At 41.5% G+C, this 16,548-nt stretch overlaps 1 protein-coding gene across 2 annotated transcripts in view; it reads right to left on the bottom strand.

The window, feature by feature from the left end:
- LOC102790544 (zinc finger protein 638-like) overlaps positions 1-16,548 on the bottom strand; it is a 43,312-nt gene that overhangs the window by 16,310 nt on the left and 10,454 nt on the right. Inside the window, exons 1-2 of one of the 2 annotated variants that reach the window (XM_087845877.1) lie at positions 10,681-10,787; positions 803-2,471 (exon numbers count right to left, since the gene is read on the bottom strand). In XM_087845877.1, the coding sequence (XP_087702003.1) occupies positions 803-2,128 (1,326 nt within the window). In that variant the 5' untranslated portion in view covers positions 2,129-2,471; positions 10,681-10,787. Of the gene's footprint in view, positions 1-802; positions 2,472-10,680; positions 10,788-16,548 lie in introns of those variants that run through there. The other variant, XM_087845876.1, reaches the window with a different exon arrangement.

Raw genomic sequence — 16,548 nt, 5'->3', positions numbered from 1 at the left:
GTTGTTCTAAAGTATCAATGAAATCATTACGAGACAAAAGGAAGTAAAGAAAAATTGGTCTTTAAGTTGTTGCCATCTTAGCAAGTTGATTTCCCAAACAATCAAAGAACCAAACAAGCAAAAAAACAAAACAAAACAAAAACCCAAACCTCGATTTAATTACTATTGTGATTTACCATCATGGACTCTCCATGAGGCTTTGCCATCACCAGTGGGTTTTTTTTTTACCTGTCCCCAAATAGTTGACTAAAAGTTGGTCAGTGAGAGGCATCTTAGTCGAAGTTCACAGGATGTGGCAACATTTAGAATACTTTAATAATCCCTAAGGAAGGAAATTATGTTTTCAAATAACCATTTACTGCACTCCATAGATATTTAAGAGTAATTAAATATAACAGGGAGTAATTTGAAAGTGTGGGATTGCTTTCTTTAAAGTGGGGAAACACATGAAGTCCCAGTGAATTTTATTTAAAGCTTGTTAAGTCCTACCTACTGACGTTAGTACCTCCACAGTTCTCTTTTTATCCCTGTGGTAGGGTATGTTAGCAACACTTAAGGGAACTTCAGCTGTGACAAGACGGTGACGGCCACATGTAGCTGTCAGAAGTACAAATATCTGGCTTAATTATTGATGATTTCTGCCTTTTTTGTGTATAGGAAACATCATCCATGTAAAAATATATAAAACACAACATCTCGACAATTGTCTGGTGAAGATTGCGGACTACAATTTATTACTCAGAGGTACTCGTTTAGGAAAACTGTTGGACATTGTTAAATGGGCATTCACGAGGGCACTCACCTTTTCCTGGTCACACACTATGTGGCATAGGGAGCAGGTATGGGGATACACCTTTGGAGACACAGCTGAGAAATCACTTATCATGGTGGGTGTAGGTAACTTCTTGCCGCTGCTGTGTGGTTTTGACCCACAGGAAGAGGACAGGGACCTTCTCGAAGAAACGTCACTCCTCGTTTCAGATCTTTGTTTGGTTCCATCACGCCTGTAGTCTCTGTCTAGATCACGGGATCTAGGAGATAGCGAAAGTTCTTTCCCTGGTGAATGACTGCTCTCGCGCTGGAGGCTGCTCGTCCTGCGATAGTCACTGTCTCCATGCTTGCTTGGTTCAGTGTGTTCCAAATGAACCTGCCGTCTTTCACTTTTATCTACTTTTGTAGCCGATGAAGAGGACAAGGCTGGGAACATTTTAACTGTCCGTTCACTAGACAGTGGTTCTCTTTTGAAGTTCCCCACGTTAGCGCTTTCGTCCTTGGTGCGACTGGCATGCCCATAGTCAATGACTTTACCAGCTGTCTGTGTAACAGTAAGGAGGCTGGGCACTTCTGGAGAGGGAGAACATGCCAATGCAGACGAGTGGGAAGGAGGCAATGGCACGTCATGGGCGCTGTGTGAAAATGAGGATGAGCTAGTGGAAGCCAAAGTCTTCTGTTTCCCTGACTTGTTGATTTGGATATCACGGAGTATGAACGGCAAGGTGTCTGGGGTTAACTGATCATCAGGGTAGTGACTCAGGACTTCCAAGTCCTCATTTGAAAGTCCAAAGCTAGCCAAGATACTTCCTGCGCTCTCTGGTGTGTATAAACTCGGACCCTCCCCACTGGCACCGTGGACATGCCGAACTTGGTTCGAAAGAGATTCACATACAGACGGAGTCCAAATTGAGAGTCTTGATCCTGCTTGGGTGTTCTGCGGCTGTTGGGCCGCTTGTTGTGACTGATGACTTGAAGAAGGTGGAGGAGCAGCAAACAGTTTAGCTGGAGGTTGGTAGCTTGACCAATCTACTCTCTGGTGGTGTTCAGACTGACTGTCAGTGGGGAGGGATACTGGGTTAGAGCCAAAGTTTCCATGCTGACTGGTCCCAGAACCTTGGTTCTGGTGTGGATCTGGCTGGGTCATGTGATCAATCTGGCGGTGGTCCATGTCCCTGGCACCCCGGATTGCCAGTGCAGACTCAAGCTCATCAGGTAGTTGGGTCGGACGAGGAAACTGGAAACCCATCACCTGCATATTAGAGCGAGTCTGATGTTGATTCGGAGGTGGCTGACGAGGTGGCGGTCTGCCCCCATTAGAAAATGGCTGTGAGCCCTGTGGGTGTTGGTGATACATGGCAGCAGACGGACAAGGCCGTGTGGTTCTGTAGGTTTTATAGCTTGAGTACCCCACAGCCTGAGGTCGATTGAAAAGAGTCAGGAGGGCCAGATGAGGAGGTAGCGCTGCTGTAAACCAGTTGCTGTGACACTGGCTGCCGAAAGTGATGGTTGCTAAAGCAGCAAGCTGCCGGAGAGCAATCTGTGCCTCGGTCTCAACCTGCGCCAATCGGAGAGCTATCACTCCAGCAAGACCAGCCGTAGGCCCAAATATGAAATGGGTCCCTCTGGTAGTGTCGGCGATGGGCTCCAAATTAAGGACAGGAGTAAGACGTGAATTACTGTCTGTACGGACAGCGAGGCTGAGGTGAAAAGCAGAAATATACTATTACAAATAAACGAGAGTTCATTTTTCATTTCAACAGCAGCTTTTAAATAAAGTCTCTGTTTTATCTTCCAGGCACTTGAAAAGGTTTACCAGTCCTCGCTGTGTTTGCGGTGCCTTCTTGAAAACTTTAAGAAATTTGGTCAGCTTTAAGTCTAGTAGTGGAGCGTGTCGCCCATCCTGCTTTTCCTTTGTCATGGAAAAGCAAAGCAACATTATGCACAAACAACTAACAGTGAGAACGATGACCCCAAACAGCAAACACTAACGAAACAACCAAATTAAACACTACACATGTTAATCTAACCTGACAGGTAAAAACCTGAACATTTCATCCAAAGCACCAATCATTACCCTCCTATGTATATTAAACACAATGCAATGTGGCTATAATGACAGTCGTCTCCTGGGTAAAATGTACAGAACAAAATCACCCTACAAGTGCATAATGCAGTTTTACCTCCCACCATTCTAATATTTAGAAATTAGGATTAACACTTACCATTTGCTGAAAGTCAACATGATCAAGCAGAAACAACAACGCATTTTGATTAGTCTGTATGATTAGAAAAAGCACTATAGAAATCCAAACACGATATATTAAAGCTAATAAACTAAATATGCTTCCTTTAACAAGATGGACTAGTCGGGTTGAACGGATTTTTAAACAGCATGAGTAAGCATTGTATTCTTTACTGATCCTTATAGTAAATAGCATGACCAAATTTCCTGCGTCTGAGGTCAATGTTTTTGAATGAATCTTAAGAACCTTTAACCAAATTGTGTGTGTGAGAGAGAGACCTAGAGAGCGTTTGTTATGATGATTCAAAATTTAAAAGCAATGCAGTTTTTAAACTAACAGTGAATCTAGGCTAGGGCTGTGCGATATGACCGAAATCTCATATCCCGATATAAGACGTCTATCGTCCGATAACAATATAAATCACAAACATTTAACATTCTCTGTAAATTCTGTGAATCAGCTCGACTTGTGTGAAGTGTTTCCAGCTGCGCGTCCTGTAGCTGGAGTCGAGTGTTTTAACCGAAGCATGAAACGATACATTTTTAGACATAAGTTGTAACGGCGCCGTTTGTGAGTATTTATTACACGGCGTGCTGCGGGGAAAAGCCTGTTCTGACGTTTGAGTCTAAGGTTTATTTTTTAGCACCTGACGACTCTTTTTTGCTTCTCATCCATAAACTCTCTGCATACTTTTTCACGTGATTCAGTTTATTTTGAAAAGTCTCAACAGGATCTTGAGCTTTATTGTGAAAGGTTTATGTGGAAAACAAACCAGCGGACACGCGATGGGTTTACCATCGTTGTTGCTAACGACAACGCATAAAAAAAGGCGCTTGTCCGTCCGTAGTGTGGTAAAGAGAAAGAGATAACTTTAAGAAATTAATATAACCACTACAGTGACCATTAGAACTATGAACAAATATTGCCGTAAACAGATTATTTTGCGACACCACGAAATAAACGACAGTGTAAAATGGAACGACAGACGTTTTTATATCGTCATCAGATATATATCGTTATATCGAACAGCCCTAATCTAGGCTCTTCAAACGCAACATTTTTCCATCTCTAACAGAGACTTGAGTTGTCAAAACAAACAGACAAAACAAAACGGATACACCGATATCAAGTGACAGTAAAGCCTACTGCTGGATTGGACACATTTGCAACATCACTGATACCCTGACACAAAACATGACACAGCATGGATGCAGACAGGCCCAGCTCCTCCGTCACTAACAGCTGACGTAGTTGATGTTCACAGCACCAAAGGACACATCATGAGGAATTTCAATAGATTAGTAAAACTCTCTTTCCCACAGCTATCCAACAGTTATAAATGTTCACATGGCTGTTAACATCAACCAACTATTACTGACTACTAGGGCTGTGCGATATGACCAAAATCTCATATTCCGATATAAGACATCTATCGCCCGATAACGATATAAATCACAAACATTTAACATTTTCTGTAAATTCTGTGAATCAGCTCGACTTGCGTGAAGTGTTTCCAGCTGGGCGTCATGTAGCTGAGTCGAGTGTTTTAACCGATGCATGAAACGATACATTTTTAGACATAAGTTGTAACGGCGCCGTTTTCTTTGTGAGTATTTATTACATGGCATCCGTAAATAATCTGCTCTTTTACGTGATTCAGTTTATTTTGAAAAGTCTCAACAGGATCTTGAGCTTTATTGTGAAAGGTTTATGTGGAACATAAACAAGCGGACACGCGATGGTGTTACCGCCGTTGTTGCTAACAACAACGCATAAAAACAGGCGCTTGTCCGTCCGTAGTGTGGTTATATTAAATATAAGAGAAAGAGAGAACTTGAAGAAATTTATATAGCCAATTTATTTTGCGACACCACGAAACAAACGATAGCGTAAAATGAAACGATAGATGTTTTTATATCGTCATCAGATATATATCGTTATATCGAACAGCCCTACTGACTACCTTGACGTCGGTCAAAGTCCTTCTTTGGACACTGACTGCTTTTTCATTTATTTTCAGTCCAATTCTTGTACCCGACTGTTTTCAGAGAAATGTTATCTGCTTTGTTAATCCACGTGATGCTGACATATGAATCACACAAATATAAAAAAGGCTCTTAACTGGTGGAACAAACCAGTGTTGTGCCTACATATAAACAACAAAGAACCAAATTATAATTTACTGCACTTTTTTACTAGAACCCTGCCACAAAATACATAACTTGGTTCAATTTTCTCAAATTGAATCTATAAAAATGCTAAATGTAACACAGTTTAATAGGCATAAAAAAGTTTTACACAACAAGGTGAGTTAACCTGGCGTATCTCGGCTCATGTGCAGCATATTTTGAAATAGTCAAGAAAAGTGAATAACAAAAGAATAATTGGGAGGCCTAAAACCCTTTAGCCAGTGGTATTGGGGATCTCATCAAAACTGATGGAACTATGAAAGGAGAAAAGTGCCATTAGATCTACCTGGAACAAGACTCCATTTTTCAGCATGACATTGGACCAAATACAGACCCTTTCCAAAAAGATAGAGTATCATGGAAATGATTATTTATTTCTCTAATTCCATTCAAAATGTTAAACTTTCTTAGATTATAGATTCAGGGCCCACAACTTAAACAATTTCAAGTACTTAGTTGTTTATTTGTACATGATTTGGGCTTCCAGCTTATAAAACCCACGAAAACAGGAATTCAAAAAATTAGAACACTGTGAAGACATCAACCCAAATTTTACAGGGCATGGATGTTTTAATTCAAACAGAGAAGATTCATGAATCTGGCAGAGATCCAGAGAGAGGGGAACGAGGCAGGAGTCACAGCTTCGAAAACCACCACATTCAGACACATGCATGAGATGGGCTACAACTGTTGGGTTCCTCGGGTAAAGTAAAGTGTGCTTTTCATTCAGGAATCAAGGTCCAAGGGTTTGGAGGAAGACGGGTGAGGATTACAACCCAAGCTGCTTGAGGTCCAGTGTGAAATATCCACAGTCAGTCTTGATTTGGGGTTTAATGTCCGGTGCAGGTGTTGGTAAACTCTGCTTTCTTAAAACCAAGGTCACCACAACAGTCTACCAGAGGGTTTTAGATGACTTCATGATTCCTTCTGCTGAGGATCTGTATGGAGACGCAGATTTTATCTTCCAGCAGGACCTGGCCCCTGCCCATAACACCAGAAGCACCAAAGCCTGGTTTGATGGCCATGCCATCACAGTGCTTGACTGGCCAGCAACTCAACGGAATTTTCTGAAATTCTGTTTTCGTGGGTTTTATGACCTGGAAGCCCAAATTATGTACCAATAAACAACCAAGTACTTAAAATCATTTAAGTTGTGGGCCCTGAATCTATAATCTATGAAAGTTTAATGTTTTGAATGGAATTACAGAAATAAATGAATGTTTCCATGATATTCTAATTTTGGTAAGGGGTCTGTATTTACTCATATTTGCATGGAAATATTCTTACCCTGCACAAAAAAATTAGTTTGCACACAAAGTTACCGTTAGATTTATGAAACATGCCCTATTTTGTTCTCATCACAGCGCTAGTAAATGAATTATTTGGAACCAAAGGCAATCTCCATATACAATCTCCAGATTTCTTCATACTGTCCCACCCCAGTTTCTCTAAATAAGTAGACATGTTTACTAGGGGTGCAACGATACTCGTATCGATATTGAACCGTTCGATACAGTGCTTTCGGTTCGGTACGCATATGTATCGAACAATACAAAATTTTTAATTTATTTTATCCTTTATCCTTTATTCCTTCTGACGATGCTGTCTGTGTTGAGAGCTCAGTGGATCTGCGCTCGACAGTGTAGCCTAGGCGGAGTAGTCAAGCGCAGGGCAAGCTAGCAAGACAGAAGTTAAGCTCGTTGCAACATGGCAAATTGAACCTCCCCCACCCTCATTCAGATCTGGCCTTTGGAACTATTTTGGTTTTCATGTGACGTATGACCCTGAAGGTAAGCGCGTCATGGACAAAAGTACAACAGTATGTTGGATGTGCCACGCAATGCTCAATTACATGGTGGGAACTAGTGCGTTAGCGCAGTTAGCTCGTTAACGTGTTAGCCGTCCAGCCCCACACACGGGGCGATCCGTGGTAGCTCGTTAACGGAGATTTGCCGTGTTGTGGCGTTAACGTCATTTCAGATAAACGCTGACAGCACTAGTGGGAACACAACAAATATGACTGCACATTTACTCCGACATCATCCTAGTGCAAAGACAAGTGGAAGCAGACAAAAACAACAAGCACGCATGCTACAAACTTTACCCGAGTCATTTACACAGCCGTTAGCACATGATTCTCCTTATGGGGACCTGATATGTTTAATATGCTGCTGAGAATATAGCCCAGAAGAAGCGTATAGTATAGCTTTTATTTTGGAAAGAGACATTTCTCTGTAATAAACTCTCTTTTCCAAAGATGAGGGATTTCTCCATCAGATAGATTAATTTTTTATTACTTTGTTGTTTCAGCAACATTAAATTTAAAAACTGTTCTTTTGAGTTAAAATATATATTTATAATTTTAATAAATGACAAATTAAAAAAGCATGAACATTTTTTGTATCGAAAAAATATCGAACCGTGACACCAAAGTATCAAACCGAACCGTGAATTTTGTGTATCGTTGCACCCCTAATGTTTACCTCCAGATGAAGAAGACATTAGTAACAGAGTAACAGTGTGTTAGGTCCAAGAAGAAAGCTAGAAGAGGTGCAGTAATCCAAGGCGTTTCCGTGGAATTGACGACCGCTTACAATAAAATGTAAAAAGCATCAAACCGACCCTGAGATACTCAAGTTAAAAAAATACAATTATGGAATCAAAGTTGATATGTACCATATGTATCAAGCTTGCACCAGTGCAAGAAAAATCATGTGACCGATACAGCTGCTGTGTCACGTAGCGCTGAGGTGGCAAATTCTGTTCATTAGAAAGCACAACTGTGGGTTCATGTGCACTCGTGCTGAGGAAACCGTCTTTGGTGCCGTTTGTGTGTTTATGTTTTCAGCTCGTCAGCGGCTGAAATGACCTTCTTCCCAAAGGTGGATGGGCTCTCTCGTAGCGATGCAGTGAGAAGTGCAGTTATTACGGAGGGGTTCAGAGTAGAGTACTCCTACACATGTAAAGGAGACGACGTTTATCACTCGTTTGGTGTCCACATATCAAACTGGTTTAGTTTCTCTCCACACTCTTTATCCAGGTTATATTGTTTGAAATCCACCAGATGTCACTGTTAAGCAGCACACCAACACAGTGTCTGTCTAACAGTGCCGACACAATAAAGGCAAAGTGCTACACACTCCATGAAGCATCATCTACCCATCACTACTATTAGCTGCTGTTATCCAGCATTAGTGACATCATGGACTTGGGCACAGGAAATAAACTCAACGTGAGAATGTACTCAAACTGTTTATCAGAGCAAAATGTGAGTTTTAGGACCCTCAAGCCCAACATTAGCTGACATAATATCGGCTGTTGTTGTTTAGCCAGCTTGCTGTCCACTGTCTGGAGACGGGAGGGTCTGTATTATCTGCTGACAGTAACTACAACTATACTGTAAATAAATCAGCCCATTTTGTGTGTTAGAGCCCTGACTTAAGGAGGAAAAGGATGACATCCAGATACAGGTAGCACTGTCTCTTTCCTTTGTGTTTTCATGCCTTTGGTGAAGGGGAGCCCTTCTCACATGAAAAACAGATATGATATGTTGTACCTTACTGAAGCCAATGAATGAAACACAAACTGTGTATCACATTCTCCAGGAAATATCTGTGCATTAACTTCTGTAGCGATTGATAAAGTATCGTTCTACTTGACTCCAGTCTGCCGATGTTTTTCACACAGGATGAAATACACCTGTTCAATCCATCAAATTTTTTCACTTTGATCTGTGACAAACTGAAGCACTTTCCACGTCTCCTCTATCAGGCTGTGGGACTGTAAACTTGAATGGTTACATGGATCCAATTTAAAGTTTCATAGCTCTGGTATGCAGCTGTTACCTTAGCAATAAACAGCAGCACCGAGAACGCGCTCGGTGATAAATTAACTAACTGAACTTCTATATAGTTATAGTTAGGGATGGATCAGGTCACCTCCCTTAGCTAGGCTGCTGGGAGCCAACCGGCTGCAGCAGAGTCTGCCTGAGCCTGGTTCTGCCAGAGGCTTGTTCCTGTATAAAGAGTTTTTCCTTCCCACTGTTGCCAACACACTTGCTCATAGGGGGATGTCTGACTGTTGGGGTTGTCTCTGTTTTCTCTCAGTTACTGTATGGTCTTACTTTACACATGACTACAAGTTGTGATTCGGCACAATATGAATAAAACTCAATTGAAGTCTTTACAGACTTTTCATCAACCTTTGATAATGTCTCTGAAGTAGATGTGACCAATCTTCTGTGGAAGAAGAGTCATGTGATCTATGAAACACCCAGATTGGTTAGATGTGCCTGGAGCACTTCATTCATGTTATCAACATTGTCAGTGTAAATGAATCCAGATAATGAAAAGGTACCTCTGTGCTGCAGGGTGCTGTCAGAACGAGCCACACATTTCATCCTGAGCCTGGTTCTGCTGAGCGCTTGCTCACAGGGGGTCATATGATTATTATATTCTACTGTTTTTACATATTTTAGTGTTTTTACTATGTTTATTATTTTATCGTATTTATTATTCTTATTGCATCTCTGATATTTCTATTGTTCAGCACTTTGGTCTTGTGCTATATAAATGAACTATGATGATGATGATTGTTGGGATTTCTCTACTTTCTTTGCATTATTGTAGGGTGTTTATCCTTTATAACAGCAGGGTGCAAGATGCTAGCATGCAGGGCATACATGGAAAGCCATAACCAAGTGGCTGTCATAGTGTACAGAAACACCTGTGCCGAGTACGGAGACGCCCCCACCGAGCTAAGATCCTGTGGGACCCACAGCAGATATGTTATAAGGATTTTTACAGCTGCTGCTGTTTCCACAAATGTAGATTTTGGGAGAAATCGACATCTCAGCTTGATATTTCCGACAGGAGCCACGCCTCGTCCTTTCACGCAGCACTGTTTTCTGACCATCTAAAAGTGAAACTATCCGCAATTTCAGGTGCAGATGGACTGAAAGCGCACAATCCTCCGGACAGTCAGAGCTTCAAGTGCGACAATGTGGCCTTTGCACTGCCGCATGCAGAATGCACAGGGCGAGCATATTTTCTTATGTCTGTCTTGTAGTCTAATGTTCCTGATTTTCACAACCCCACAGAGACTTCGTGAAATTTCTGCACGGTGCGCAGAAATCCGCTCGTGCTGCAGGGCCTACACAGGGAGGTGCTGGTGTTCTGAACCGGGAACAGCTACCTTATTTACCCTTAGCGTTACCGCTTACACACCGGTGCAGACGTACAATCAAACGAGTCCCTAAATGGAATACAACAGCCTGCGCTGGAGTGAACGGGATACTATATTTGTTCTAACGAAAACCGGGAAAACACTGAGTCTCGCTACATACCAGCCATTTTGGCTTTAACTGGTTTTTAGCTACTGCTAACGTCTGCTACTGGAAAGCATGCTAGCAGTTCCGTCACACGAACAGCCGCCGATACAATTTCCAGAACACGTCCCTGCATCTGAATAAATACCTTTCACTGTGAGCTGACGTAGGTCTTTGTTTTTGTCGAAGACCGCGAATCCTCTTCAGCCAGTTAGTGTTTGCCCGTGTTCCGCCATCGGCTGCAACGGGAAACGCTTCCGCCGTAGTTTTTCAAAATAAAAGCAACCTGACCCTTACCTATAACCATATTTCAAAAAATATTCATAATAGTAATTTGGGTGCATTGTGTTAAATCTGTATCTCACCAAAAGCAGCAAAACCGAGTGTGTTTCTCAAAAATATTGTTGCTGATAAATGGTAAATGGCCTGTATTTGCTTTTACTAGTCCCGCCTAGGGACCCCAAAGCGCTTTACACACCCAGTCATCCACCCATTCACACACTGGTGGAGGCAGCTACAGTTGTAGCCACAGCTGCCCTGGGGCAGTCAGACTGACAGAGGTGAGGCTGCCATATCGCACCATCGGCCCTTCTGGCCATCACCAGTAGGCGGTAGGTGAAGTGTCTTGACCAAGGACACAACGACCGAGACTGTCCGAGCCGGGGCTCGAACCGGTGTTGTGCCAAAAAGTGATTGTCTGCCAAAAAGTGATTTCCGGTATTTGCCAAAAACTGATTGCTCGTATTTAAACTGCTATAAGTAACTTGTTGGGCTATAATATGTGAAACATATGTTAAATGCATCCCTCATGGATGACATAAAGTCATATTGAGCCACAAACAACATTAGTGTAACAAGGTAGAAGCCGCAATCAGTTTTTGGCAGTGACTTTTATATAACCTTTATTTATGCAGTTAAAAAAATCTCATTAACATTAAAAATGTATTTTGTCAGAGTAAGCTGGCCAAGAGGACAGCAGAAATGGCAGCAAATATTACAATAGTTCTGTAAAAATATTTTAAACGAGGATAAAGGACCGGATTGGTTATAATGTAAGTACAATAACACAGAGCTGTAAAGATACTTGAAAAAACAGATAATTTTTTAATTCTATATATAACCCCTTTGTAAACGCTGTTCACCGAAGTCTATTTACCAACATACATAAAGATATTACACATAAAAAATACACGGAAACATTGGAAATCAGTTTTTGGCAGGCAATCACTTTTTGGCACAACACCGGCAACCTTCCGATTACAAGGCGAACTCCCAACTCTTGAGCCCCCCCCCCCCACGGTCGCCCCCCCACGGTCGCCCCCCAACTGCAATGCCGCATTCAGACCAGTAGGGACAGTAAAGTCCCCTCCACACACACATCTGTTAAAGCACTCTTTGCTTTCAGCTGGTGTGATGAAAGAGGTGAGAGAAACATTTGTCAGTCATAAACTGGACTCCATTTACTTTTCTTGCTCATAAACACTAACAGGACAGCCTCTTTCATACTACAGTTTAAATTACGTTTTTATTAATTAATTGAGGCAAAGACGGAGCACCTGTCACAGGCCTGCTGGCCTTACACAAGAAAACAGAAACCTACAGAATGGCTGGGTGGAAATAACAACTAGCACAGTCTAGGTATGTGAAAATGTGAGACAGCTCCTGGGTTGTTGCCACTGGAGAACGTGAATCTAAATACGTTATCATGCAAAATGCACGGAGGCTGTGGAAATGCACTAAGCTCAGATAGGACATACCTTCTGTTATCATTTTCTTCTATGTGAACAAACAGCTATATTTTCATCATTTATAGAGGAAAACTATCCCAGGTTACTTTTCAGTCCTGTAAACACTGTACAGCGTAATGTCGAGCCTCGTATTCATTTAATTCTCAGTACTAATGACTTCATGAACCTCTGTACAAATCAGCTTTGACTGTTATAAACCCAACGATCTCTTTCATGGGGGACAGTTAAGTAACTGCAGAAGATAACCTGCTCAGCAGTGTCTTCATTTACACTTTAAAGTCTGATTAGTTTGCCTTAATAGCACAGCCTTTTTGTATGGGAATAGTTTAATAGCTTTAACTCATGACAGAGAGGGTTACTGTGAGGAATATGGCCGTACACTTTCTACATAGTATGTCTATTAACTTTAAATGTTCTTGTCACACGATGCTCATGAAATATGAAAGTCCTCATAGTATAATATCCCAGTGAAGCACTTCACTCTCACAGTGCACATTTGGTTGCTATAGTGTCCAAGAGTAGGGCGGCAGCCACGTGGCTGGTTGGAGCGAGACGGTCAGCACAGTTTCAAATATCTGAATCATAGATGTTGACAGCAACACAAGTCATGCTCGTCCCTTAATGTGACAGATGCAGTGATATAGCTCGGGATTTCTTACTTTACACAGTGGAGTTTATGTTGAAAAGATTTTTTTAAACTTTCTAATGTAGTAAATGCATACTTCTCATGATCAGGGAAACACGGTTAATGTACAATAATTTACTGTGTTTGAATTTACACTGTTCCCACTGTTTGAGCATTGAAGGAAAAAAGGCTTTCAGTCGTCACATCACAGTTCAGCATCAGTTTGATGAATGCAGCATCTGCATCTACGTTTTCCTTCTTAACAACGAGCGACAGAATGGGCCTGTCCCCCTGGTACTCTGTGACATTTCAATTTAGCACGAATAGAAAATAGTAATTGAAGTTTCATAGGCAGCTCCTTGGGACTCCAGAACAGTTGTATTTTTAAAAATTACTAGAAAATGTTCAGACATCATTAAACACACTGAAAGACGCCGATCCAATTTACTAAGTTAACCTTAATTTAGTAAATCTGGTTCACCGAGTTCATCCTTATAGATAATAATCTCTGAAAAACTGATCCTGACACATTTATACTGCTGCCACAATTTTGTGGGAGGTTTTCAACTTGACATGGTAGAAAAATATTAAACTACAGCTGTTTACATTGTTATCTGGCTACTCATTACAATATTGGTAGCTACACTGTTCCAAAAAATAGTCATGTCAAAGTATCTTACTGTATATTTAGCAGTTTTGTTCTTCTAGAACAGGGGTGTCAAACTCAAATACACAGTGGGCCAAAATTCAAAACTGGAACAAAGTCACAGGCTAACATTAATATTTATTGAAATATATTTATTCCTCCAGATATGAGATTGAATCTTTTCTTATGGACTCAAACACGTTTTGCTGAAAAACTGAATATGGAACAAGCAAAGCTTAATACTAAACAATATATATATTAGATGTATAATACCAGTAGGCCAGCTCTGATAGTAATTTGGTATGGCTTCATGGGCCAAATGTAATTAGGCTGCGGGCCAAATTTGGCCCGCGGGCCAGAGGTTGACACCTATGATCATCATACATCATTAAAGTTACGTAAATAGACTGATTCCACATTTCAAATGTAAATTAACGTTAAATCACTATAATGCAATAAAACATAATTGTCATGATTATTAAATGTATCTGTCTGTACATGAGCATATTTAGATTGTTAAAATAATTTACATGATTTCACAAATATCTGTCCGTTATTTGAAAGATCGAGCTGTTGAATTCAAATGTAATGCTATGGAAAATAACATGATTCCTATAAGCTTGTGTTACATCACATAAGTATTATTATCGTTGCTGTTTAGGGCGATCGTGGCTCAAGAGTTGGCAGTTCGCCTTGTGATCAGAAGGTTGCCGGTTCGAGCCCCGGCTCGGACACTCTCGGTATTGTGTCCGTGGTCAAGACTCTTCATCTACTGGTGATGCCAGAGGGGCTGATGGTGCGATACGGCAGCCTCGCCTCTGTCAGTCTGTCCCAGGGCAATCCATTATTATTGAAACCAACTGTTGACTGTATATTTCTGTACATTTACGTATTATGGTTCATATTGCCACATTCATTGACCTTGTTTATAGGTAATTTCATTGTTTGATCACGTTAAAATGTTCCTAATTTAATGTTTAAAAGCACTTGGAAAAGGCAGAATCCCATGTGAAATTAGCACAACAAACTGTATTGTCATTACTGAAAATAACCGTATTTTCATGAGGAAGTTATTTTTTGATATTTTACGGTAGTATTTTGGCGCCCCAGCTGCTGGAATATTACCGTTTTTTTTAACAGTGTACTTTAATGACTAGATGCAATTTGCAGCTATTGAGAGGCAAAGTGTGCACTTTAGTGGAACTTTAATGAATAAAGCTTCATCAAAAAAGTCTACGGAGCTTGGAAATAAAGCGATTTAAATTCTTGAAGTTTCTTAAAGACGTTTCAGCTCTAATCCGAGAGGCTTCTTTAGCTTTAAAACCAAGTGGTAGAGATTTCCAGGTATTTAAACCCCAGTGGGAGTTGTCCCTTAAGAGGGTTGTTGACCCACTGTTGATCATGTGTGATGAGCCAAGGTACGAAAAAAGGTGTGGGTCATTATGAGCAGAGGTTTCGGTGAAGCAGGTGAGAGATGCGTCACCCTATCGTGTGTCCCATTGAGATCACCTGATGCAAGATGTGAGTGGGGTTGAGGTGCCTCGGAGGGGATCTCAAATCAAAAGCATCTAAAGGATGAAGGTCACTCTTTCGAGAATGCCATTTGTCAGGTTTATATTGTTGGATTGTTATTTATGCTTAGAGGTATATAATCAATTGCATATTGATAGGATGTCTGATCGTTAGTAGTCTGCAAAGACTCTGTGTGTGCATGCCAGAGTGCTCTGGCATCCTAAGGTCATGAGAGAGGTCGTACCTTCTCTTAATTAAGTATAAGAGCCCTTTGTTTAGGTGGACTCCTGGCACCAGCTTTGGGGAGTCTTCACAGGGTCATATTTTGACACACACACATACACACATGCCTACACGTACACACAGACGGTACTCTTCGTTCACATGTATGCCTGTTTGAGACGTCACATGTTAATGGAGCTATGCATATTCACGTAACCACAATAAAGAGCAGTGCTACGGGCGAGCTGACTGAGAGCGACTGGGGTTCGAGCGGCAGGAACAGCGCTCGTCTCCCTCGTGCACGAGATCACACAAAGAGCTCTGGTGACTTGTGTCTTGCTTTTGCCATTGTAGTAGAGTTGTCTCAACATAAACCTAACACCATAGTTCACATTTTGGACAGACATGACGGTTTGAGAGAGGTCGTTTATGTACGCCGTAAACGACCATCTTTGAATATAGGGTGTGGCTTACGACAACTGTCTGCAACTTATGATGCAGTTTTGAGATGACTTCCCAGGTGCCACAGCCTCCCACGCACATCTTGGGTCAGGTGACCTCGCTAGGTCACATGACTGGGTTAGGCAAGCTCCCACAGGAGGTGTCACACGAAACCTCTGCTGATTTTCTCACCCTGGCTCATGTGGTGTGGTTGATGATCAATAGTGGGTCAATGAACCTCTTAGTCGATCCGAGTAGATGGAACTCCCACTCGGGTTTGAATACCTGGGAATCTCCAGCATTCGGTTTTAGAACTGAAGAAGCCTCTCGGATTAGAGGTTCAAGCAACTTAAAAAAGTCCAGTCGCTTTCTGTCCAAGCTCCTTAGACTTCCATGACCTGGATGACTGCAGACCTACACACACACTTCTTCAGAAAAGAAAACACTATCCCATTTTCTGTGGTCGAACTCAGTTGAGGACGCCCACCGTGTAGATAATGGTTAATTGAGCTTTTGAGAGGGATCGAATAGCGAGGGAGAAAGCAAGCAACAGGTCGGAGAGCACCTGAAACAGGAGGCATGATAACAGAAACAAGAGCGAATGAAAATCTAGATTACAAAGAATTAAAAAGTCCAAACTCAAAGACCGAGGGTTGAGAAGCTCTATTTCTTGCTTACTTCACATTCTGAGGCGCAGTTTGAAGTTGTGAACTAGAGTGTCCAGCACACCTCTGGATAATATTTGACTCAAATGTCAGAGTAGCAAACTCCCCTCCACATTTCATAGATGACTTGTTGGTTAGTGCCACTATGATTAATGGG

Source organism: Neolamprologus brichardi, chromosome 9 (genome assembly GCF_056152115.1).
Source record: "Neolamprologus brichardi isolate AB-2024 chromosome 9, ASM5615211v1, whole genome shotgun sequence".
Taxonomy (NCBI): Eukaryota; Metazoa; Chordata; class Actinopteri; order Cichliformes; family Cichlidae; genus Neolamprologus; species Neolamprologus brichardi.
The sequence above is the reverse complement of the archived record's forward strand: the minus strand, read 5'-3'. Positions and strand labels throughout refer to the sequence as shown.